The 24,649-nt window shown below is 40.2% G+C and overlaps 1 protein-coding gene across 9 annotated transcripts in view; it reads left to right on the forward strand.

Annotated features, from left to right (window-relative positions):
* LOC112426729 (uncharacterized) overlaps positions 1–24,649 on the forward strand; it is a 129,365-nt gene that overhangs the window by 5,761 nt on the left and 98,955 nt on the right. For 6 of the 9 annotated variants that reach the window (XR_011607003.1, XR_011607005.1, XR_011607006.1 and 3 more), the window contains one exon: positions 2,498–2,621. Coding sequence is in view for 2 of the 9 variants with exons in the window: in XM_071068216.1 (XP_070924317.1) it covers positions 2,498–2,621 (124 nt within the window). In the remaining 7 variants the exon portion in view is untranslated. Of the gene's footprint in view, positions 1–2,497; positions 2,622–6,700; positions 7,136–23,459; positions 24,645–24,649 lie in introns of those variants that run through there. The other 3 variants (XR_011607004.1, XR_011607007.1, XR_011607002.1) reach the window with 3 other exon arrangements.

The raw sequence follows: 24,649 nt of genomic DNA on the forward strand, positions 1-24,649 counted from the left end.
TTCTTTGTACCAATGGACTGATCATTAGTAATGGAAAAGACTGACATAAGTGTATGGAACAGAAACAATGAATATTGGGATAATAATAAGCTAATTTTATAAAATAGTGCATTGAAAATATAACTATATGGCCAGGCATGCTGGCTCACACCTGTAACCCCAGCGCTTTGGGAGGCTGAGGTGAGAGAATCACGTAAGCCCAGGAATTCAATACCAGCCTGGGCAAAATAGTGAGACCCTGTCTGTATAAAAAATACGTATATTTTTTGAGATGAGGTTTCTGTCGCTCAGGCTGAAATGCAGTGGTGCAGTCATGCTCACTGCAACCTCATCCTCCTGGGCTCAAGTGATCCTCCCACCTCAGCCTTGTAAGTACCTGGGACAATAGGCACACACCACCACACCTGGCTAACGTTAAAAAAATTATTTGTATAGCCGGGCACGGTGGCTCACACCTGGTATAGCAGCAATTTGGGAGGCCGAGGTGGGTGGATCACTTGAGATCAAGAGTTCAAGACCAGCCTAGCTAACATGGTGAAATCCCATCTCTACTAAAAATACAAAAATTAGCTGGGTGTGGTGGCATGTGCCTGTAGTCCCAGCTACTTGGAAAGCTGAGGCAGGAGAATCGCTTGAAGCGGGAGGTGGAGGTTGCAGTGAGTCGAGATGGTGCTGCTACACTCCAGCCTCGGCGACAGGGCAAGACTCTGTCTCAAAAAAAAAAAAAAAAAAAAATTATTTGTGCAGATGGGGTTTTGCTGTATTGCTGAGGCTAGTCTCAAACTCCTGAACTCAAGTGGTCCTCCCACCTTGGCCTCCCAAAGTGCTGAGATTACAAGTGTAAGCCACTGTGCCTTAAAAATTGTTTTTAACTATTTTAAAAAATTACTATATAAGCTGGGCACAGTGGCTCATACCTGCATTCCCAGCTACTAGGGAGGCTAGGGTGGGAGGATCCCTTGAGCCTAGGAGTTTGAGGCTGCAGTAAGCGATGATTGTACCACTGCACTCCCACTGCACTCCAGCCTGGGCAATAGAGTGAGACCCCATCTTAAAAAAAAACACTATATAATATATATTGAATTAATAATATAGAACTTAAAAGTGAATTAAAAACTAGAATAATACTCTTAATTATTTTTTCTAAATCCTAGAGATTTGCTTAGTGCATTCAACAGAGAAAATAGTCAGGAGAAAGGCTCCGTTTTGGATTCCAGAAAGTCTGAATTACAGTCTCTTCCTTGCCACTAACTAGCTGTCCTTGAGAAAGTCCTCTTCAGACTTTCATCATCTGTTCAAAAGAGAGAATAATTCTGGTTACTTACATAATAGCATTTCTAGTAATAGATGTGAAGACACTCTGAAAAGTACATTATTGCTAGGAGAGAATATATATACCAAGTTGCAGGTGGATTATTTTCTACAAGTGAATCCAAGTATATTAAGAGAACAATTCCTACAGAACCAGTTAACATCAGTAGTATTTTATCATCTGCATTGTTGAATTTTTTTTTTTTTGTTAGTGGAGACCAGATCTTGCAATGGTTTCAAACCCTACTCTTCATTTGTCTTTAATATGTCATATGTTTTATGTTAAATAGTAGATGTTCTTTGCTTTGGAAAATTTGGGATTGGAATGGGAATGAGATATTGAAAATACACTTACTCTTTGTTTTTTGTTTGTTTGTTTTGGCTTTACTGCTTCTTGTGGAGCAGGGCTACCCCATGGGCAATGTGCCCAGAGTAGTGGTACTTGTTACTCTTAGAGATGTCTCAATTAATTTTAACCTCTATCCCTAATTGGTGTTTAAATTTTGATAAAGAAAAATTCATTTTTTCTTTATTTTCCAAGAAATGGTAAGCTATCTATGTCCCTATGGGAGATGTGGACAGAGAAAACTTTCTGTCTCTGATGTCTTTTGTGTGAGACAAGATCTTAGGAAATAAATAAGTGGTGCAGGGAATTGTGAGATTACATTTCACCCCCTTTTCTGTCTCCTCCCTCTTTTATATAATCTTTATCTCTGCTTCTAACATTCTCATTATCAGAATTTCCAACATATGTAATGAGAGAGAGAAAAATTGCCACCACGGGATCAAATTTCATTTCTAATATGGAGAAAATAGGAATCTAGTTTTCCAAACATTTTTATTTTAAAAAAGAAAAGTTAAGCTATTAAAAGGATAAGTCTGTTCTCCAAAAAGTAAAATTATATCTCAGGACTCATATTAAAAAATCTGTAAGGTTAATTCAGGTTTGTGGCAAGAATAATTGCTGTACTTCCACTGCTCTTTTAAATTTCCCAATTTATGGAATCTGGAGATCAATTCTCAGAAACCTCTACAAATGTTCAGATTACGAGAAAATACTGCACAACCTTGAAACAACAATAAACATTTGATCTCTCACACAATTTTTGTGCATCAGAAATCTAGCAGCAACTTACCTGGCTGATTCTGCCTTAAGGTCTCTCATATGTTGCACTTAATTTTTCAGCCAGGGCTGCAGTCATTTGAAGGCTTGACTGAGGCTGGAGGATTTTCATCCCAGATGACTCACTCACCCAGCTGTTGGCAGGAGACCTCAGTTCTTTGCCACACGGACTTCTTTGTAAGACTATGTGAGTATCCTCATGACAAGGCAGTTGATTTCTTCCAGAGAGGGTGATCTGACATATAACAAGGCAAAAACCTCAATGTCTTTGTATGACCTAGCCTTAGAAGTTGCATATCATCACTTCTGGTGTATTCTGTTAGTCCCACAGACCTGCTGTGATAAAATGTAGGAAGGGACTACACATGGGCATTTATGCCAGAGGCAAAGGTCATTGGGAGCCACGTTGGTAGCTGGCTGCCACAAACCTGAAGAGATAAAAGAAATAAAAACATAATCTAATAAATATCGTCTGAAGTCAGATACATTTTGAGTCAAATCACTTTCATGTAATCTATCTAAATATAATTTTATTATAAACAGATTAGCCTATAAAGAAGTTTGTTGTGATTTTGGTTTTATATACTACTAGAAATATTGTATTTTATTTTTTTTGAGATGGAGTCCCACTGTATCACTCAGTCTGGAGTACAGTGGTGCAATCTTGGCTCACTGTAACCTCTGCCTCCCAGGTTCAAGCGATTCTCCTGCCTCAGCCCCACTGGTAGCTGGGATTACAGGCAAGTGCCACTATGCTGGCTAATCTTTTCGTATTTTTAGTAGAGACGGGGTGTCACCGTGTTGGCCAGGCTGGTCTCAAACTCCTGACCTCAAGTGATCTGCTTGCCTCAGACTCCCAAAGTGCTGGGATTACAGGCATGAGCCACTGTGCCCAGCCTGCTAAGAATATTTTAAATAAGGAACTGAAAAATAATTATTTTAGGCTAGTAGTGTGGCTCAAGCCTGTAATCCCAGCTACACAGGAGGACTGCTGGAGGCCAGGAATCCCAGACCAGCCTGAGCAACATAGCAGGACCCCATCTATAAAAAAATAAAAATAAATTAGCCAGGCACAGCGGCATGTAGCCTTAGCTACTTGGAAGGATCACTTGAGGCCAGGGGTTTGAGGCTACAGTGAGCTATGATTGTGTCACTGCATTGTAGCTGGGGTGGCAGAGTGAGACCCTGTCTCTAAACAACAACAGCAACAATAATTGTGTAGTCATTAGCAAGCAATGAGTTTCTGATTAAAAAAAGAAAAAAATAATTGTGTAGTCAGAAAAGGAAGATAAAGCATATTTTTTTCAGTTTTTAAAAAAAGTTACATGCAAAGCAATTGTTTTGAGGCTAGAATACAAAGACAAAGTAGCTCCTAAAAAGGATTTTTTTTAAGAATAAATGCTGTTTGTTTCCATTCCACGTCCTTAGGGATTCATGTGAACAACAGAGTAAACCATTTATTTATACTTTTTCATGAACTTTGAATCATTTTTTAGAAACTGAATGTTTTCCTGCCTGTGAAAACTCTTATATCCAAATACTATAGCAGCTATTATTATTATGAATAACATTGTATGTTATGCAGCATTTTGCATTTTAAGTTTCAGGCTAACAAAATTTACACTAAATGGGGGTGGTAGGAAGCACTGCCTTTAGCTAAGCAAGTTTAAGGTATAAACCAGGAGGGAAGCTTCACTATCATTTTATTCCCCAAAAGTACCTTTTCTGATACTACAGTTTAGTAATCTTTGTTAGAAGAACTGCAGGCTTATGTAATTTTGAAACCTTACCTTGCAGTTTTTATTACCAGACTTACTGAAGAACATTTTTTGCTCTTCGTAAATGGGCATTTTAATTTTCTTGATACTGTATCTGATACAAATTATAATACGAAAGTGTCTGTTTGAAAGAGTGGAGTATTCAGCATCGATACACTATACTTTTTGTTGATTTTTCCATTAGAAAAATCAATTATAGACAAAAACCTCTTTAGAACTAGATCCTTCTTCCTCTCTTTGAATTAACTGCATGCATTTCTGAAAGGTTCTTCTTTCACTTCACCTCAAAAGACACTGAATCCAAACACCAGTGGTGAGATTGTCTGATCTGAACTCTGGGATAAGCTATTTTGCTTTTAAAAAACAAAAACCAGACAGGTTATTGAATTACTAATTGAAATACAAAAACTACTTACCTTTTCTTTCTTAGAAATAAGCAGAGATGAAGTATACATGTAACATGTTTTATTATAAATGACCCAGTAGATAGGAAATTGCAAGTGGACTCAGTTTACAGGGATCCTTCAAGTAGTGTTAATTCACTCAAGAAAAATGTAAAGTTATTTAAGTAAATAACAATGTAATGATTTATTTCATGTAATCATATGAGAAAGAATATTTGAGACCTGTCATTCAGATGCCAGGCCCTCTGCCAAGTGCTGTGGATAAAGAGAGAGGTAGACTTACCATGAACCTAATGAAGCTTAATTTCAGGGCCCCTAATTTGCAGGAACATCCTTTTAACACAAATGTGTTCACATGATCAATTTTCTGTTTTTGCAAATAAAAAGTCACAAAAGTAAGATATTTAAACCTTAATCAGTGAATTCTATTTCTCTTTAGTCTTCACTTCCATCTATGACACTTTCCCTTGTATTGAGAGGTGTTAGAGATTATCTACAGGTTTTTTGTTTGTTTGTTTTTTTGTACTGATTAAGGAAGAGTATTGTTGAAGATACATTTAGTTTTGTAAGATATATTAATTTGATCACTTACATGTGTAGTTGAATTATTGCAAAGAGTTATCCAGTATAGAAATGGCTTCCAGAGATACTGCAATCTCTACTGTGCTGGTTCACACTGCATCATATGATATAGAGGTTTATCTTAATATTAGCATGTTCTACTGGATTTGCTTTTTGTTACTAAATTACTAAATAACCTTAGAGGCTAAAGACAATACAGCATTGTGAGATAATAAGGGAGTGTTGCCTTTAGCCTCTAGGGTTGTGGTAAATCCGGGCATGGTGTCACTGGATTCTCTACTCAGGATCTCGTAAGACTAAACTCAAGGTGTTGGCTTGGTTGCATCCTCTTCTGGCACTCAGAGTTCCTTTCCAGGCTCACATAGTGTGGCCAGATTCATCTCCTTGCAGTCATTATTTCCTTGTTGGCTCTTACCTTGGAGTTGCTCTCAGCAACTAGAGGCCACTTGAACAACTTGCCACATGACCTACTGTATTTCCAGAGCTGGCAATAGAGAATCTCCCTCAATTTTAATCCTTCGTGCTTTGAATCTCTTTCTCAGGAAGGGTAGTGTTCCCTTTAAGGACTCAGCTGATAGATCTGGCCTACCTAGGATCATCTTTCTATCTTAAAGTCAACTGATTTTCATTGTTCACATCTACAAAATCTCTTCACAGCAGCACCTAAATTAGTGTTTCAACAACTGGAAAAAGATATGTGTATGTCAGGGTGCAAAAATCTTGGGAGTCATCTTATATTTCTACCACACCTGCTGTGCCCAGCATTGAAAGTATATGGGTTAATGAGTTTTACCTATTATAAAGCTTTTCAACTCAGAATGTGTATTTTCAAAGACTTGGAAGAACATTCAAACATAAAGAAAATGAAAACATTTTCCAAAAGCTCACACAGCTAGAATACACCATTTTAGCGGCAATGTTTCTATTGAAACTAGTAAGAATTTATAGACTCCTGATTTATTTATTAAAAACCTTGATGTGTTTATTTATTAGAACAAAGAGTTCATAAGAAGTTAACAGCATGTGCAATGAAAGCAATAAAGATGAATGAGAAAATGAATTAAAGCTAGGTACAGTGGTGCATCTTGCTTGTAATCCCAGCACTTAGGGAAGCTGAGGTGGGAGGACTGCTTGAGCCCAGGAGTTTGAAATCAGCCTGGGCAACAGTGAGAACTTGTCTCTACAATAATAACAAAAAAAAGTTAGCAGGCCACTGTGGCATGTGCTTGTAGTCCCAGCAACTTGGGAAGCTGCGGTGGCAGGATTTCTTGAGCCCAGGAGACTGAGAATGGCTGCAGTGAACCACGTTCCTGCCACTTCACTTCAGCCTGGGTGACAGAGCAAGACCTTGTCTAAAAAAAAAAAAAAAAAGACTCAGTGCCTTTCTTGAACTCAGAAGAAAGGGGCCTCTGCCCTGAACCCTGCATTTTAGAGTACCTTGCCCATCACAAATGTCAAAGCACAAAGATAATTTGTTTTTCTTTTTGACCTCATGGTTGCAGGAAGCTGGCTGAGAACAGGAGAAAATGGCTTGGAGGAGAAAAAGCTGTTTCAAGTTGGCCACCCCAAATCACCAGGCAAATCAGGGCCCCTAGACACTTGCTCTTCTTTTCCTCTTCTGCTTGGCTGATGTTGTTTTGAGAGGTGAACTTCTAGGAGGGCAAGAATTTTTTTTGTGTGTGAAACAAGAGAAAGGGTATCTGCTTAATCTAGCTCCCTGAGGAACTTAATCAAGTCACTCCTGTTCTGGCATTTGGGTGGGTCCAGGCAGCACCCAAGAGTCCAGGACATCACCAGTTCCAGCTCAGTGACAGACTTTGTATGGAAGAACTGGGAAGGAGAAAAAAGTAAGCATGATTCCTGTATATTTTGCCTGATGAACAAAGTAATGCAATTACTTGAGGTAGGAGAAGATCAGGTATATGGGAAAAAGGAGAGTGAAGCAAAGATTCTGTTTTGGACATGTTGAATTGAGATGCCAGTAGGCTTCTAAGTGATCTCAGATGAGCAATTGGACATTTGAATATGGAGCTTGGGGGAGTGGCCTGAGATTGAGATAGAAATACTACATAGCTGGCATAATTGTGGGGGCCAAATGTTTTTTCAAGTATTTGCTAGACATTTGTAGTTCCTCTATTGTAGATTACATGCTTGTGTCCTTTACCTATATATCTACTGAATCTCTCACAGTTATTCTTAAAATTTCCTAAAAGTTTAATGCAATAAAAAATGTTTAACAAACTACCTTAAATCATCTAATTTTTACAGCAAGCCTGGTACAGGTTTTTAAATTTTTGACTAATGAGAGTTGTGACCTCCACAGACAAATTTTAAAATCGTCAGCATATAACAAATAAGAAAAACATATTTGTCGTCCACAAGGAAATGATGTATGCTTTATGTTCACAAAGCAAGGATATATTGTGTCTCCCAAGGGAGCTCACAGGCTGCTATGTATAGTAAATCAGGCTTAGAAACCTGATTTCTCTGTATATCAGGAGTGAATCCATCTTTCAGGAATGGACTTACATTAACCTAGTTTATGAGTCTGATTTTTAAAAGCAGAAGGTCAAATTGCGATGCAAAATCATTGTCCCAGCGACAGGGATATTTTAAATTTGTGCAACTAGCTTTTTGTTATCCTGGACAATAATGTCTATGGAATATTTAATGACCTTAAGCTAAGAGAACGTGAGTCACCCATCTCACTTTAGGGATGATCTTTCTAGGGAAAAACATCAATCAGCTCATTCACTCTCTTGCTTCATCAGCCCTAACCACACCCTGTTGTCTCACTCTGAACAGCGCCATTTATCTCTTTGGCCTCTACAGACATTTATAACCCTGGCCCTAATGGCTTTGCCCAAGTAGCAAATACTTTGACGAATGAAAAACTCCCCTGAATCATATTTAAAACAAGTTTTTTTGTGGTTGAAGTTCTTGAGATCTAAACCATGAGTCATGTTTTAATAGCAAATACTGCTTTTTATCTCTGAGACCTTCCTTTTTTCAGGGTTTAAGGCTGACTAGCCCCACTCGTGATGACAGTCGTTTTAGATAATTTAACAAATTCAATCAAATTACTATCCAGTTCTGGCCCTGAGATCCAATCTGGATCTTCAGGTCACTCCCATCATTTTATTTTGCAGTATATTAAGCCTCCAGCTTCATTAATTACTGACCATGTGACCTGGCCATGCCGCTGATTCCATGTGTATTTCAGTTTCTTAATCTGTAAAATGTGAAAAAGAATATCAAAAGTGATAGGATTACTGTGCAGTGCTGAGGTTGTGGGAAGCACATGGATCATTCCATGTGGCAGGGAAATCCCCTTCACGGGGCAGCTCACCAGTTGCTGGGTAAGTTCCTGAACCCATCATTGGCAGGAGGCACGGCATTCTGTTTCAACTGGCCATTCTCAGGCTGAGCACTGCCATACAAGTGTATGCTGGGCATTTTGAGTTGTTAGAATGGTGGCAAGTGGAGGTCAGTGATGCTAAACATCGTAAGATGCACCTGAGAGCCTGGCAGAGCAAAGAACTGGTCAGCCCCAAGTGCTAGTTGCACCTGCTGCTAAGAAATACTACTGGAGGGCCAGGCGTGGTGGCTCATGCCTGTAATCCTGGCACTTTGGGAGGCCGAGGCGGGCAGAGTGCTCGAGCTCAGGAGTTTGAGACCAGCTTGGGCAACATGGTGAAACCCCGTCTCTACAAAAAAATTCAAAAGTTAGTTGGGCATGGTGGCATGCGCCTGTAGTCTCAGCTATTCGGGAGGCTAAAGCATGAGAATTGCTTGAAACTGGGAGACTGAGATCATACCACTGCACTCCATCCTGGGCGACAGAGAGAGACTGTCTTAAAAAAAAAAAAGATTGCTGTAGGCAAGAGAGTCACCCTTGAAGCTCACTGGCTGCATGGGAGGATATGGGTGTTGAAAAACGTCTAGAAGAAAGTGGGAAGTAGGAGCAGGGAAGGCAACCAACAACAGCTATTATAGATGCAGATTTTGGAGGCAGACAGCCTGGGATTTAAAACTTTGCTCTACTACTTTTGAGCTGTGTGATCAAGCTAATGAAACTTTAAAAGCCTTACTTTCTTTAGTAAGTAAAAAATGAAAAATAATACCTGCCCTTTAGATTGCTGAGAAAATTAATGAAAGAATGTATGAGTCTGTCAAATGTCCTGGTCCACAGAAGGGGCTCAATGTCTGCATTCCCTTTGTTCCTGCTAGGATGTGCATTAGTTTACAGTGCAGCCACTTGATAGCATCTGAAGGGATCAGTACCTTGCTATTTCCAACAAATGTGTTTTGAGGTGCTAATATCTTCTAATGAGGGTGTGAGCTGTCATTTAAACCATTAGATTAGGAATATTGCAGATGGTCCCAGCACAATGTGATATGTCACAGATGGCTCATAATAGCTAGTCTGTATTAATAAGCAAGACTAGACATATCAGTTTTAGCTCTGGGTTTTTGTTTCCTTCTTAAGTATACTATTGTATAAAATAAATGTATGCACACGTTTGCTTCTCTCTTTCTCTCTCTACACACACACACACACACACACACACACACACACACACACATATTTTTCCTTATATAGACGGAGACTCATTATGTTGCCCAGGCTGGTCTCAAACTCCTGGGCACAAGTGATCCTCCCGCCTTGGCCTCCTTCCTAAAGTGCTTACAGGTATAAGCCACCATGTCTGGCCTGTTTTATAATTAGGCAAAAATGCATAAGAAAATGATCTCCATTCTGTTTTTTAGGCTGGGTATGGTGGCTCTCACCTATAATCCCAGCACTTTGGGAGGCTAAGGTGGGTGGATTGCTTGAGATCAGGAATTCAAGACCAGCCTGACCAACATGGCGAAACCCTGTCTCTACTAAAAATAACAAAAATTAGCTGGGCGTGGTGGTGGGTGCCTGTAATCCCAGCTACTCAGGAGGCTGAGGCAGGAGAATCACTTGAACCCAGGAGGCAGAGGTTGCAGTGAGCCAAGATCATGCCACTGTGCTCCAGCCTGGATGACAGAGCAAGACTCTGTCTCAAAAAACAAACAAACAAACAGAAGAAAAGAAAATGAATAATCTCCATTCTGTTTTTTAGTGCATCTGCTTCCCTTCAAACACAGGCCATTATGGACACTGTTCTCTGTTTGGAAGTTAACTCATACTTTTATTTCTTCCAGATTCTATGTAAATTATTGATTCCTCTGGAAAAGCCTCCTTGATTTTCCAGATTAGATAGGTCTTTTGTTTTTGTTCTTATAGTCTTGCATTTTTGTTGTTTATTGCTACTTTATAAATCACTCCAAAATCCTATGGTTTAAATACTAACAGGATATCATTTCTCATAATTCTTTTGGTTGATGTATTAGTCTGTTCTCACACTGCTATAAAGAACTACCTAATACTGGGTAATTCATAAAGAAAAGAGGTTTAATTGGTTCATAGTTCCACAAGCTGTACAGGAAGCATGGCTGGGGAGGCCTCAGGAAACTTACAATCATGACAGAGGCGAACGGGAAGCAGGAACAATCTTCACATTGTGAAGCAGGATAGAGAAAGTGAAGGGGGAGGTGCTTCACACCATTAAACAACCACATCTTGTAAGAACTCACTCACTCTCACGAGAACAGCAAGAGGGAAATTTGTCCCCATGATCCGATCACACCCCACCAGGTCTCTTCCCCAACATTGCAGATCTCAGATGGAGAGATTTGGGTGGGGACACAGCTTCAAACAATATCAGTTGACCAGGTGATTCTGCTTCACAGAGTGTTGTGTCAGCTGGGGTACTGAGATAGGTGCAAGGTCACAAGGCTGGTATATTGTGCTGGCCACCTACTGGGAGCTCAGCAGGGGTTTTTGGCCAGGCTCCTTGGTTAACTCTTACATGGACATCTTTATGTGGCTACTTGGCTTCTTCACAGACTGGCAACTGGATTCTAAGAAAGTGCATTCCAAGAGGCCTAATCCCATGTGCAAGTGCATCAAACTTCTGCTTACACTATGTTTGTAATGTCCCAATGGTGAAAGTTAATTGTATGGCCCAACACCAGGACGTGGGGGCTACGACGTACGGCGGAGTCAAAGGAATGAGAAAAGACAGGTTAAGAGTACATAAGGTGGGTCCAGGGGGCCAATGCTGGTATGGAGGCTGTGAAGGCCCCCAGCTCTGGGATCCCACACTATTTATTGGGGATCAAACAAAGAAGCAGGTGGTGTGGACGTGTGGATGTGGAGGTAAACAGGTGAGGGTGTGAGTATGTGAGGGTAGAAAGGTAGCAGTGCATCAAGCATAGCTGTGACAGTTTAGCATTTTCTTTGATGCACATAGAATATGTTCTGCTGCTTGAAATAATAGAGAACATGTTTATGAGTCTGGGAGAGCAACCAACAAGTCTGTATACTTTCCAGAGGCCATGAGGGGTTTTATGCCCTGAGCTCTGAATTCCATCCAAGTCATGAGGGGTTTTATGCCCTAGGCTTAGATTTGTGGTGCGGCAGGGCAGGCTTCCACCCTTTGGCACAGAGCTTGGTGTTCCAAAGGCCATGAGGGGTTTTAGACCCTGGACCTGAGGGGTTTTAGACCCTGGACCCTGGACATCTTCCAAGACTCTTTTATATTATGACAGACGAGCCAGTCCTGCCTTAGCACTTCTACCAACATGTCTTCCTTTTCTTTTTTTGCAAAACCGCCACAGCTATCTTTGCTTGTTCTCGGTGGCAGCTTTCTCTCCAGAGGTGGCTTCCGCATCTGCAGACTATATAAAGACAAACAACACAGATTAAAAACACAATCATTATTGAAATCACAGAGCCTCCAAGTGTCTTGATCCATTTTAGCGGGTTAATAGCTGGTAATCTGTCTGCAGCTCCTTCAAGCACTTCAGTTCCTGGCATTGGTGTCAGATGTGCCTGAGAGGCTTGAAATACTTGTTCCTTCAATTTTGCAATATACAAAGATAAATTTCCAGTATGACCTTTTAAATGTCTCTTTACTTTTTCCCACTCATGCTGTTTTATTATACAGATGAGGAGTCATGTAAAAATTAGAGGTATTTCAATCACATTGCATTTGAATTTTACTTTTTAAATTTATGATTTCCCATTCAAATCACTGTCTGACAGAGATCATTAATTTGGTTAACTATTTTTTTTAATTATTTGAGTTTGAGAGTTCCATGGTTTTGTGGAATTCTTTTGTCACTTATTGACAAATTTAACAGTTTGTACAAATGAATGTAGAGCCACACCAGCTACTGCAGTAGTAGTAGTAACAGCAATGAGCCAATTATAGCAACTATGAGAGCAACTATAAATCTTTTTGAATGGGATAAAAGTTTTTTAAGAATTTCAGTTACTATATGAATGGATGGAGATGCCTCCTACAGTCTATTTAAAGACATAGGGATTCAGATTCCTTCCCTGGCTTTAATTGTTAGGATAGTCTGATTTTTATTAAAAGTTGAATTAATGCACGTAAAAAATGACATAAATGACATTCAGGGCATGAAATAAAGTGTGTATTTATATCAAGAGTAACATTTCCTACTGCTAGCACAAAAGGTGACTGGACACAACTTTGAATCCAAAAAGTCCTGTTAGAAAGAAAAGAAAGAGCATATTTATTTTTACCTCCCTCCCCTTTATACTTGTTATATTTACCCTATCAAATTTTGATTGAACTTTGAGCCATGGCTAATTTCCATAATTCAGAATGTTCGTGTTCTATGGCAGGAGATACTATTTTTGGACTAGGGGTGACAATGCCAGTAGGACTCCATGTGATAGGGACCTCAGCTTTTGTCTGAATATATTGTGTATGATTTAATTGCCAGTGGTTCCACTGGCTTATTACATTTGTTCTATAAGAAGGTCTTCTGGTGCAATTTTTTTAAAGATCCCTTTAGAAGACTAATTAATGATGATTCCATAGGAATTATTTTGTAGCACCTCAGCCTTACTTGCTGTACAATCTTCCCAAGCTCAAGTATCCACACCTTTAAACTAAACTCTATTTTGTTTATATTTGAACTTATTCAGATGGAACTACAGAGTTTTAGGATGGGAATGATTATATTTTAAACTATGTCCCAAAAATCATATGCAAAGCAACCCATGATTTATTTTTTGGGGGACTACTGCCAACCGGGCCTGTGTGTCAATCCGTAAACATCCAACAGCAGGTCCCAGGCATACTGGGGGATATTTATATTCTGTGGATATATTTATTATTATCCCTTCCGCATTAGGATGCATTGGCCCTCGGTTATCTATGGGCATAGGCACCCAGGTACTGACGTTGGTGTACACCTCAATAACAGGATCCATCCAACTCACAGACCTAATTAAAGGAGGAAATGGGGAAATGGGACATATGCCCAATAAGTGGAATTCTGAGTTGCTCCTATAGTAAGAAGGCTTGCTGCCACAGTGAGTACTGCCAGCATGGCCACCATCAGGTTACTAGTTGTTTTTAGTTTGTTCTGTGCTTTCAAGTTGTCCTTTGCCATCTGCGCCAACTTCTTGATTTATCCCCATGTTGGACAATTTGCCTGACGACTATTCTTGGTTTTCTCCTTTGTCTCTGAGATGTTTATTTGCGCCATCACTCATATCGGGAGTTTTGGCTCTTCCCAGAGTCTTCTCTTCCTGCTGTAGCTCATGATAGATCTTCAGATATTTGGTGGGCACCCATACAGGCACCTGATTGTTACCTGGGGAGACACAAGCAAATCCTTTTCCCCATATAATTATCCATCCTTTGAGTAAGTTTAGTTAAAGGGCCTGGGAGATTAGTATGTGCTCTCATATGAGTGATATAGAAAAGGGAATGCCTTTGTTGTACTGCTTGCTGTAAAGAATGAAATAAAAGGTTAAGTTGATCATTAGTCACATTTTGAATTAAGGCACATTCAATATTTTGCGTAGCTTGCAATACATAGGCTGAATCAGAAACAATGTTTACTGGCTGTTTAAAAGTTTTTAACACTGTTTTCACAGCTGCAAAGTCAGTTTGAAAAACTTGTTGTTGAAGTCCCACAAATGAGGCCTTTCCATTACTAGATCCATCAGTAAAAACAGTAATGGCCCTTTCAATAGGGATTTTTTGAGTAATGGAAGGCAATATCCATGATGTTAATTTAATAAATTGGAATATTCTGGATTTAGAATAATGATGATCAAGAATGCCAATAAAACCTGCCAAATTAACTTGCCATTCCTAAGAATTAATATACGATTGTTGAATTTGTTGTTTAATGGAACTATAATTTGATTCAGATCATAGCCCATTAACTTTGTTGTACGCAGCCTTGCTTGTCCTACTAATACACCAATTTGATCTAAGTACAGAGTGAGCATTTTAGTTGTATTGTGAGGTAGAAAAAGCCACCCAACCAGATCAAGATCATTCTGTTGAACAATAACTCCTGTAGGTGAATGTTTAGTAGGAAAAAACTAAAAACTGTAATGGCTGCATAGGGTCAATTCGAGTCACTTGTGCCTGTTGAATTTTTTCTTCAATTAATTGAAGTTCTTTGGGCAGATCACGAGGTTAGGAGATACGAGACCATCCTGGCTAACACAGTGAAACCCCGTCTCTACTGAAAATACAAAAAAATTAGCCAGGCATATTGGTGGGCACCTGTAATTCCAGCTACTCGGGAGGCTGAGGCAGGAGAATGGCGTGAACACAGGAGACGGAGCTTGCAGTGAGCCAAGATTGCGCCACTGCACTCCTGGGCGACAAAGCAAGACTCTGTCTCAAAAAAAAAAAAAAAAAAAAAAAGATCAGAATCACCTCATAAGGCAGAAAAGAGGTGAGACATAGCATAAATAGGAATGTCTAAAGTTGGATGAATCCAATTAATATCACCTAATAATTTTTGAAAATCATTTAGAGTTTTTAAATTATCTCTTCTAATTTGAACCTTTTGAGGCTTAATAGTGTTTTGTTCTACTTTCATTTCTAAATATTAAAAGGGAGTAGAAGTTTGGATTTTATTGGGAGCTATGATTAACCCTGCTGCGGTTACAGCCTTTTCTAACTGTTTATAGCACAGCATTAATTCCTCCCTAGTTTCCGCTGCGCATAAAATATCATCCATATAATAGATAATATAACATTTTTTGAATAGTTCTCTAACTGGCTTAATAGCTTTTCCAACATAAGTTTGACAAATACTTGGGCTATTTAACATGCCTTGTGGTAATATTTTCCAAGGGTGTCTGTCCACTGGTTCTTTTTTATTTATAGCAGGAACAGTAAAAGCAAATTTTTCATAATCTTGGGTAGCTAAAGGAATGGTAAAGACACAATCTTTTAAATCTATTACTATTAGAGGCCAGTATTTTGGAATCATGGTTGGAGGGGGCAGCCCAGGTTGCAGCATGCCCATGAGCTGAATTACAGCATTAGCAGCCCTTAAATCTGTTAACATTCTGCATTTCACTGATTTTTTCTTAAAAACAAACACAGGAGAATTCCAAGGAGAGAAAGTAGGCTCTATGTGTCCCTTTTGCAATTGTTCCTGCACCAATTTTATTATTATTATTATTATTATACTTTAAGTTCTAGGGTACATGTGCACAAGGTGCAGTTTGTTACATATGTATACATGTGCCATGTTGGTGTGCTCCACCCATTAACTCGTCATTTACATTAGGTATATCTCCTAATGCTATCCCTTCCCCCTACCCCCTCCCAACAATAGGACCCGGTGTGTGATGTTCCCCTTCCTGTGTCCAAGTGATCTCATTGTTCAATTCCCACCTATGAGTGAGAACATGCGGTATGTGGTTTTCTGTTCTTGCGATAGTTTGCTGAGAATGATGGTTTCCAGCTGCATCCATGTCCCTGCAAAGGACACGAACTTATCCTTTTTTATGACTGCATAGTATTCCATGGTGTATATGTGCCACATTTTCTTAATCCAGTCTGTCGCTGATTTGGGTTGATTCCAAGTCTTTGCTATTGTGAATTGTGCCGCAATAAACATACGTGTGCATGTGTCTTTATAGCAGCAAGACTTATAGTCCTTTGGGTATATCCCCAGTAATGGGATGGCTGGGTCAAATGGTATTTCTAATTCTAGATCCTTGAGGAATCACCACACTGTTTTCCACAATGGTTGAACTAGTTTACAGTCTCACCAACAGTGTAAAAGTGTTCCTGTTTCTCCACATCCTCTCCAGCACCTGTTGTTTCCTGATTTTTTAATGATTGTCATTCTAACTGATGTGAGATGGTATCTCATTGTGGTTTTGATTTGCATTTCTCTGATGGCGAGTGATGACAAGCATTTTTTCATGTGTCTATTGGCTGTATGAATGTCTTCTTTTGAGACGTATCTGTTCATATCCTTTGCCCACTTTTTGATGGGGTTGTTTTTTTCTTGTAAATTTGATTGAGTTCTTCATAGGTTCTGGATATTAGCCCTTTGTCAGATGAGTAGATTGCAAACATTTTCTCCCATTCTGTAGGTTGCCTGTTCACTCTGATAGTAGTTTCCTTTGCTGTACAGAAGCTCTTTAGTTTAATAAGATCCCATTTGTCAATTTTGGCTTCTGTTGCCATTGCTTTTGGTGTTTTAGACATGAAGTCCTTGCCCACGCCTACGTCCTAAATGGTATTACCTAGGTTTTCTTCTAGGGTTTTTATGGTGTTAGGTCTAACATTTAAATCTCTAATCCATCTTGAATTAATTTTCGTATAAGGAGTAAGGAAAGGATCCAGTTTCAGCTTTCTATTTATGGCTAGCCAATTTTCCCAGCACCATTTATTAAATAGGGAATCCTTTCCCCATTTCTTGTTTTTGTCAGGTTTGTCAAAGATCAGATGGCTGTAGATGTGTGGTATTATTTCTGAGGGCTCTGTTCTGTTCCATTGGTCTATATCTCTCTTTTGGTACCAGTACCATGCTGTTTTGGTTACTGTAGCCTTGTAGTATAGTTTGAAGTCAGGTAACGTGATGCCTCCAGCTTTGTTCTTTTTGCTTAGGATTGTCTTGGCAATGCGGGGTCTTTTTCGTTCCATATGAACTTTAAAGCAGTTTTTTCCAATTCTGTGAAGAAAGTCATTGGTAGCTTAATGGGGATGGCATTGAATCTATAAATTACCTTGGGCAGTATGGCCATTTTCACAATATTGATTCTTCCTATCCATGAGCATGGTATATTCTTCAATTTGTTTGTGTCCTCTTTTATTTCACTGAGCAGTGGTTTGTAGTTCTCCTTGAAGAGGTCCTTTACATCCCTTATAAGTTGGATTCCTAGGTATTTTATTCTCTTTGAAGCTATTGTGAATGGGAGTTATTCATGATTTGGCTCTCTGTTTGTCTGTTACTGGTGTATAAGAATGCTTGTGATTTTTGCACATTGATTTTGTATCCTGAGACTTTGCTGAAGTTGCTTATCAGCTTAAGGAGATTTGGGGCTGAGATAATGGGGTTTTCTAAATATACAATCATGTCATCTGCAAACAGGGACAATTTGACTTCCTCTTTTCCTAATTGAATACCCTTTATTTCTTTCTCTTGCCTGATTGCCCTAGCCAGAACTTCCAACACTATATTGAATAGGAGTAGTGAGAGAGGGCATCCCTATCTTGTGCCAGTTTTCAAAGAGAATGCTTCCAGTTTTTGCCCATTCAGTATGATATTGGCTGTGGGTTTGTCATAGATAGCTCTTATGATTTTGAGATACGTTCCATAAATACCAAATTTATTGAGAGTTTTTAGCATGAAGGGCTGTTGAATTTTATCAAAGGCCTTTTCTGCATCTATTGAGATAATCCTGTGGTTTTTGTCTTTGGTTCTGTTAATATGCTGGATTACGTTTATTGATTTGCGTATGTTGAACCAGCCTTGCATCCCAGGGATGAAGCCCACTTGATCATGGTGGATAAGCTTTTTGATGTGCTGCTGGATTTGGTTTGCCAGTATTTTATTGAGGATTTTCTCATCGATGTTCATCAGGGATATTGGTCTAAAATTCTCTTTTTTGTTGTTGTATCTCTGTCAGGCTTTGGTATCAGGATGATGTTGGCCTCGTAAAATGAGTTAGGGAGGATTCCCTCCTTTTCTATTGATTGGAATAGTTTCAGAAGGAATGGTACCAACTCCTCCTTGTACCTGTGGTAGAATTCAGCTGTGAATCCGTCTGGTCCTGGACCTTTTTGGGTTGGTAGGCTATTAACTATTGCCTCAATTTCAGAGCCTGCTATTTGTCTATTCAGGGATTCAACTTCTTCCTGGTTTAGTCTTGGGAGAGTGTAAGTGTCCAGGAAATTATCCATTTCTTCTAGGTTTTCTAGTTTATTTGCGTAGAGGTGTTTATAGTATTCTCTGATGGTAGTTTGTATTTCTGTGGGGTCAGTGGTGATATCCCCTTTGTCATTTTTTATTGCGACTGTTTGTTTCTTCTCTCTTTTCTTCTTTATTAGTCTTGCTAGCAGTCTATCAATTTTGTTGATCTTTTCAAAAAACCAGCTCCTGGATTCATTGATTTTTTTAAGGGTTTTTTGTGACTCTATCTCCTTCAGTTCTGCTCTGATCTTAGTTATTTCTTGCCTTCTGCTAGCTTTTGAATGTATTTGCTCTTCTCTAGTTCTTTTAATTGTGATGTTAGGGTGTCAATTTTAGATCTTTCCTGCTTTCTCTTGTGGGCATTTAGTGCTATAGATTTCCCTCTACACACTGCTTTAAATGCATCCCAGAGATTCTGGTATGTTGTATCTTTGTTCTCATTGGTTTCAAAGAACATCTTTATTTCTACCTTTATTTCGTTATGTACCCAGTAGTCGTTCAGGAGCAGGTTGTTCAGTTTCCATGTAGTTGAGTGGTTTTGATTGAATTTCTTAGTCCTGAGTTCTAGTTCGATTGCACTGTGGTCTGAGAGACAGTTTGTTATAATTTTTGTTCTTTTACATTTGCTGAGGAGTGCTTTACTTCCAACTATGTGGTCAATTTTGGAATAAGTGTGATGTGGTGCTGAGAAGAATGTACATTCTGTTGATTTGGGGTGGAGAGTTCTGTAGATGTCTATTAGGTCCACTTGGTGCAGAGTTGAGTTCAATTCCTGGATATCCTTGTTAACTTTCTGTCTCGTTGATCTGTCTAATGTTGACAGTGGGGTGTTAAAGTCTCCCATTATCATTGTATGGGAATCTTAAGTCTCTTTGTAAGTCTCTAAGGACTTGCTTTATGAATCTGGGTGCTCCTGTAGTGGGTGCATATATATTTAGGACAGCTAGCTCTTCCTGATGAATTGATCCCTTTACCATTATGTAATGGCCTTCTTTGTCTGTTTTGATCTCTGATGGTTTAAAGTCTGTTTTATCAGAGACTGGGATTGCAACCCCTGCTTTTTTTTTGTTTTCCATTTGCTTGGCGGATCTTCCTCCATCCCTTTATTTTGAGCCTCTGTGTGTCTCTGCATGTGAGATGGGTCTCCTGAATACAGCAAACTGATGGATCTTGACTCTTTATCCGATATGCCAGTCTGTGTCTTTTAATTGGACCATTTAGTCCATTTACATTTAAGGTTAATATTGTTATGTGTGAACTTGATCCTGTCATTATGACATTAGCTGGTTATTTTGCTTGCTAGTTGATGCAGTTTCTTCCTAGCATCAATGGACTTTACATTTTGACATGTTTTTGCAATGGCTGGTACCTGTTGTTTCTTTCCATGTTTAGTGCTTCCTTCAGGATCTGTTGTAGGGCAGGCCTGGTGGTGACAAAATCTCTAAGCATTTGCTTGTCTGTAAAGGATTTTATTTCTCCTTCACTTATGAAACTTAGTTTGGCTGGATATGAAATTCTGGGTTTAAAATTCTTTTCTTTAAGAATGTTGAATATTGCCCCCCCGCCCCCTTTCTGGTTTGGAGAGTTTCTGCTGAGAGATCTGCTATCAGTCCGATGGGCTTCCCTTTGTGTGTAACTCAACCTTTCTCTCTGGCTGCCCTTAACATTTTTTCCTTCATTTCAACTTTGGTGAATGTGACAATTATGTGTCTTGGAGTTGCTCTTCTCGAGGAGTATCTCTGTTGCTCTGTATTTCCTTAATTTGAATGTTGGCCTGCCTTACTAGGTTGGGGAAGTTCTCCTGGATGGTATTCTGCAGAGTGTTTTCCAACTTGTTTCCATTTTCCCAGTCACTTTCAGGCACACCAATTAGATGTAGATTTGGTCTTCTCACATAATCCCATATTTCTTGGAGGCTTTGTTCATTTCTTTTTACTCTTTTTTCTCTACACTTCTGTTCTCGCTTCATTTCATTTGTTTGATCTTCAATCGCTGATACTCTTTCTTCCAGTTGATCGAGTTGGTTACTGAAGCTTGTGCATTTGTCACGTAGTTCTCGTGTCATGGTTTTCATCTGTATCGGTTCTTTTAAGGACTTCTCTACATTGGTTATTCTAGTTAGCCATTCATAAAATCTTTTTTCAAGGTCTTTAGTTCCTTCTTTAGCTCTGAGAAGTTTGGTTGACTGAAGCCTTCTTCTCTCAACTTGTCAAAGTCATTCTCCGTCCAGCTTTGTTCCATTGCTGGCGATGAGCTGTGTTCCTTTGGAGGGGTGATGCACTCTGATTTTTTGAATTTCCAGCTTTTCTGCACTGCTTTTTCCCCATCTTTGTGGTTTTATCTGCCTTTGGTCTTTGATGATGGTGACTTACTGATGGGGTTTTGGTGTGGGTGTCCTTTCTGTTTGTTAGTTTTCTTTCTAACAGTCAGGACCCTCAGCTGTAGGTCTGTTGGAGTTTGCTTGAGGTCCACTCCAGACCCTGTTTGCCTGGGTATCAGCAGCGGAGGCTGTAGAAGATAGAATATTGCTGAACAGCGAGTGTTGCTATCTGATTCTCGCTCTGGAAGCTTCGTCTCAGGGGTGTACCCCACCATGTGAGGTGTTAGGTGTTGGTCTGCACCTAGTGGGGGATGTCTCCCAGTTAGGCTACTCAGGGGTCAGGAACCCACTTGAGCAGGCACTCTGTCCGTTCTCAGATCTCAACCTCTGTGCTGGGAGATCCACTGCTCTCTTCAAAGCTGTCAGACAGGGGCATTTACCTCTGCCAAGGTTTCTGGTGCTTTTTGTTTATTGTTTAGCTACGCCCTGTCCCCAGAGGAGGAGTCTACAGAGACAGGCTGGCCTCCTTTAGCTGTGGTGGGCTCCACCCAATTTGAGCTTCCCAGGGGTTTTGTTTACCTACTTAAGCCTCAGTAATGGTGGGTGCCCCTCCCCCAGCCTCGCTGCCACCTTGCAATTAGATCTCAGACTGCTGTGCTAGCAATGAGGGAAGCTCTGTGGACATGGGACCCTCTAGGCCAGGTGTGGGATATAATCTCCTGGTGTGCCATTTGCTAAAACCCTTGGTAAAGCGCAGTATTAGGGTGGGAGTTACCAGATTTTCCAGGTGTTGTGTGTCTCAATTTCCTTTGGCTAGGAAAAGGAGTTCCCTTCCCCCTTGCACTTCCCAGGTGAGTTAATGCCTTGCCCTGCTTCAGCTCTCGCTGGACAGGCTGCATCCGCGGACCAGTGCCAACTGTCCGACATGACACGCCCCAGTGAGATGAATCCAGTACCTCAGTTGAAAATGCAGAAATCACCCGTCTTCTGTGTCGCTCACGCTGGGAGCTGGAGGCTGGAACTGTTCCTATTTCAGCCATCTTGGGCGCAACCCCCGGCATCAATTTTTTTAAAGCCTGTAGTTTTTCCTGTTTCAGTGGCCATTGCTCCACCCAAACTGGTTTGGCAGTTAATCAAACAACTGAAAGAAGGATATTTTCCCCTTGTAACATTTATGCTTTTTCATGCCTGTAAGTACACAGTGAGCAGCTGAACAATGGCAACATTCTTCATTACTGCTGGATTTTCTAATCGACCCCAATTAGGGCCAACTCCCATTAGCTGTTCAAAAGAGTCAGCCACAGGCAGCTGTTATGGTGTGTCTTCCCTTACCTGAATTTGAGCTTCGTCAGCCCACCAGGTTTTAAACTGTAAGTACTGAGATGGAGTGAGAACAGATTTTGTTAAAGTATCCCAGTCATATGGTATTAATCTATCACCAAGAGCCACATTTTTTAGTAAAGTTTGTACAAAAGGAAAATTTTGCCCATATTGACTAATGGCTTGCTTGAATTCCTTTAACAACTTAAAAAGAAAAGTGGCCCAATTAGCTATATTCTGTCTTTGGGTTATAGTAATTAGAAATTGCCATGCTTCAAGGTCTCCCTCGGCTGTAGCCTTTTGAATAGAATTTTGCATAGCACCACCAATCACTCCAGGTTTTAATGTTGCAACTACAGGAGCAGTACGTTTTTCAGCTAATTCATTTTCTCTCCCATTAGGGAGAGAGGGAGGCTTAATTCAGCAGGTGGAACCGATGGGCTAGTAAAATACACCTTTTTCAGGTTCCCTTTCTTTTCTTTAATTTACTCTGGTTCCTGGTCCTCACATTCAGAATCTGAAGTTAGTTTTTTACACTTGTCTGCCTCTTCCTCATCTGAATCTGCCTCATGATCTGTTTGAAATGGCTCAGGAGCTGCCTTTGTCAACACCCACACTGACCAAACAGAAACTGGAATTTTGGCTCCTTCTTTATGTGCCTTTTAAAAATATCTGCCAATTCTTTCCCATTCATCCAACTCCATTGTCCCTTGTTCTGGGAACCATGGGCAAAACTGCTCTACTGTATTAAAGAGTGTTAATAAATTCTGAGTGCTAACTTTCACTCTACCTCTCCGTAATAAATGCCTTAAGAAATTTAAATAAGCAGAATGTTTACTTTCATTTTGTCCCATTGTTACCCTTGTTCTTCTGAGCACCCAGCTTACCCACTGAGCTTCTTTCAGTTGTCCTCAGGTGTCCTCTGACAATGCATCCTCCACTTCCACACGCTCTAGCATTCCTTCACCGTCTTCATAGCCCCACGTTGGGCGCCAAAAATGTTGGGGTGATTAGACCCAACACCAGGCTCCGGGGGCTATGAAGTCCAGAGGAGTCAAAGGAATGAGAAAATACAAGTTAGGAGTACATAAGGTGGGTCCATGGGGCCAATGCTAATATGGAGGCTGTGAAGGCCCCCAGCTCTGGGATCCCACACTATTTATTGGTGATCAAACAAAGAAGCAGGTGGTGAGGACATGTGGATGTGGGCATAAACAGGTGAGGGCATGAAGACATAGGGGTAGAAAGGTAGTGGTGCATCAACCATAGCTGTGATGGTTTAACATTTTCTTTGATGCCTATAGAATATGCTCTGCTGCTTGAGATAATGGAGAACATGTTTACAAGCCTGAGAGAGCAACCAATAAATCTGTGTACATTCCAGAAGCCATGGAAGGTTTTATGCCCTGAGCCCTGGATTCCATCCAAGTCATGAAGGGTTTTATGCCCTGAGCTTAGATTTGTGGTGTGGCAGGGCAGCCTTCCACCCTTTGGCACAGAGCTTGGTGTTCCAAAGGTCACGAGGGGTTTTAGACCCTGGACCCCGGACATTTTCCAAGACTCTTTCATATTATGACAGACAAGCCAGTCCTGCCTCAGCTCTTCTACCAACACAAGTTCATCAAACTTCTGCTTACACTATGTTTGTAATGTCCCAATGGTGAAAGTTAATTGTATGGCCAAACCCAGTGTCAACACGGAAGGGAATTACTCAAGGGCAAAATACCAGAAGGCATGATTCACTGAGGCCACAAAGTCTACCACATCTAGTGAATCTTTCCTTTATAACACTGAACATTGTTTGGAATTATATATTTGTTTGTGTTATTTACTATCTATCTCTCAATAGACACTAAAATCCATGAAAACAGCTATTTTTAAAAAATTTTGTTAATCATTGTGGAATGGAAACTAAAATGCAATTTAAAAGTTCTGAAGGCTGGGCATAGTGGCTCACACCTGTAATCCCAGCACTTTGGGATGCCAAGATGGGTGGATCACCTGAGGTCAGGAGTTTGAGACCAGCCTGACCAACATGGAGAAATCCCCTCTCTATTAAAAATACAAAATTAGCCGGGCATGGTGGTGCATGCCTATAATCCCAGCTACTTGGGAGGCTAAGGCAGGAAAAACACTTGAACCAGAGAGGCAGAGGTTGTGGTGAGCTGAGATTGAGCCATTGCACTCCAGCCTGGGCAAAAAAGTGAAACTCCATCTCAAAAAAAAAAAAAAGTTCTGAAGATGCCCAAGTGGGTGAGAAACTAACAATAGACGCCATCATGCAAGGCTTGCAATAGGAGTTGTTCAAAACTGTTCTGGCCGGTGTTGGCAGCTTCACATTGTTTTGGAGAGAGTTGCAAGTATGCTGTGTTCTCTCTCCCAGCATGGGAGAGGGGACTGAAGTACATCTCTCTTACCTCAAGTCAAGTAAGAGGATTTCAAAAATGACTTGGAGAACTTAACATATGACCCTTGAATTTGGGTGCACCATCCA

This window comes from Macaca nemestrina, chromosome 8, assembly GCF_043159975.1.
Source record: "Macaca nemestrina isolate mMacNem1 chromosome 8, mMacNem.hap1, whole genome shotgun sequence".
Taxonomy (NCBI): Eukaryota; Metazoa; Chordata; class Mammalia; order Primates; family Cercopithecidae; genus Macaca; species Macaca nemestrina.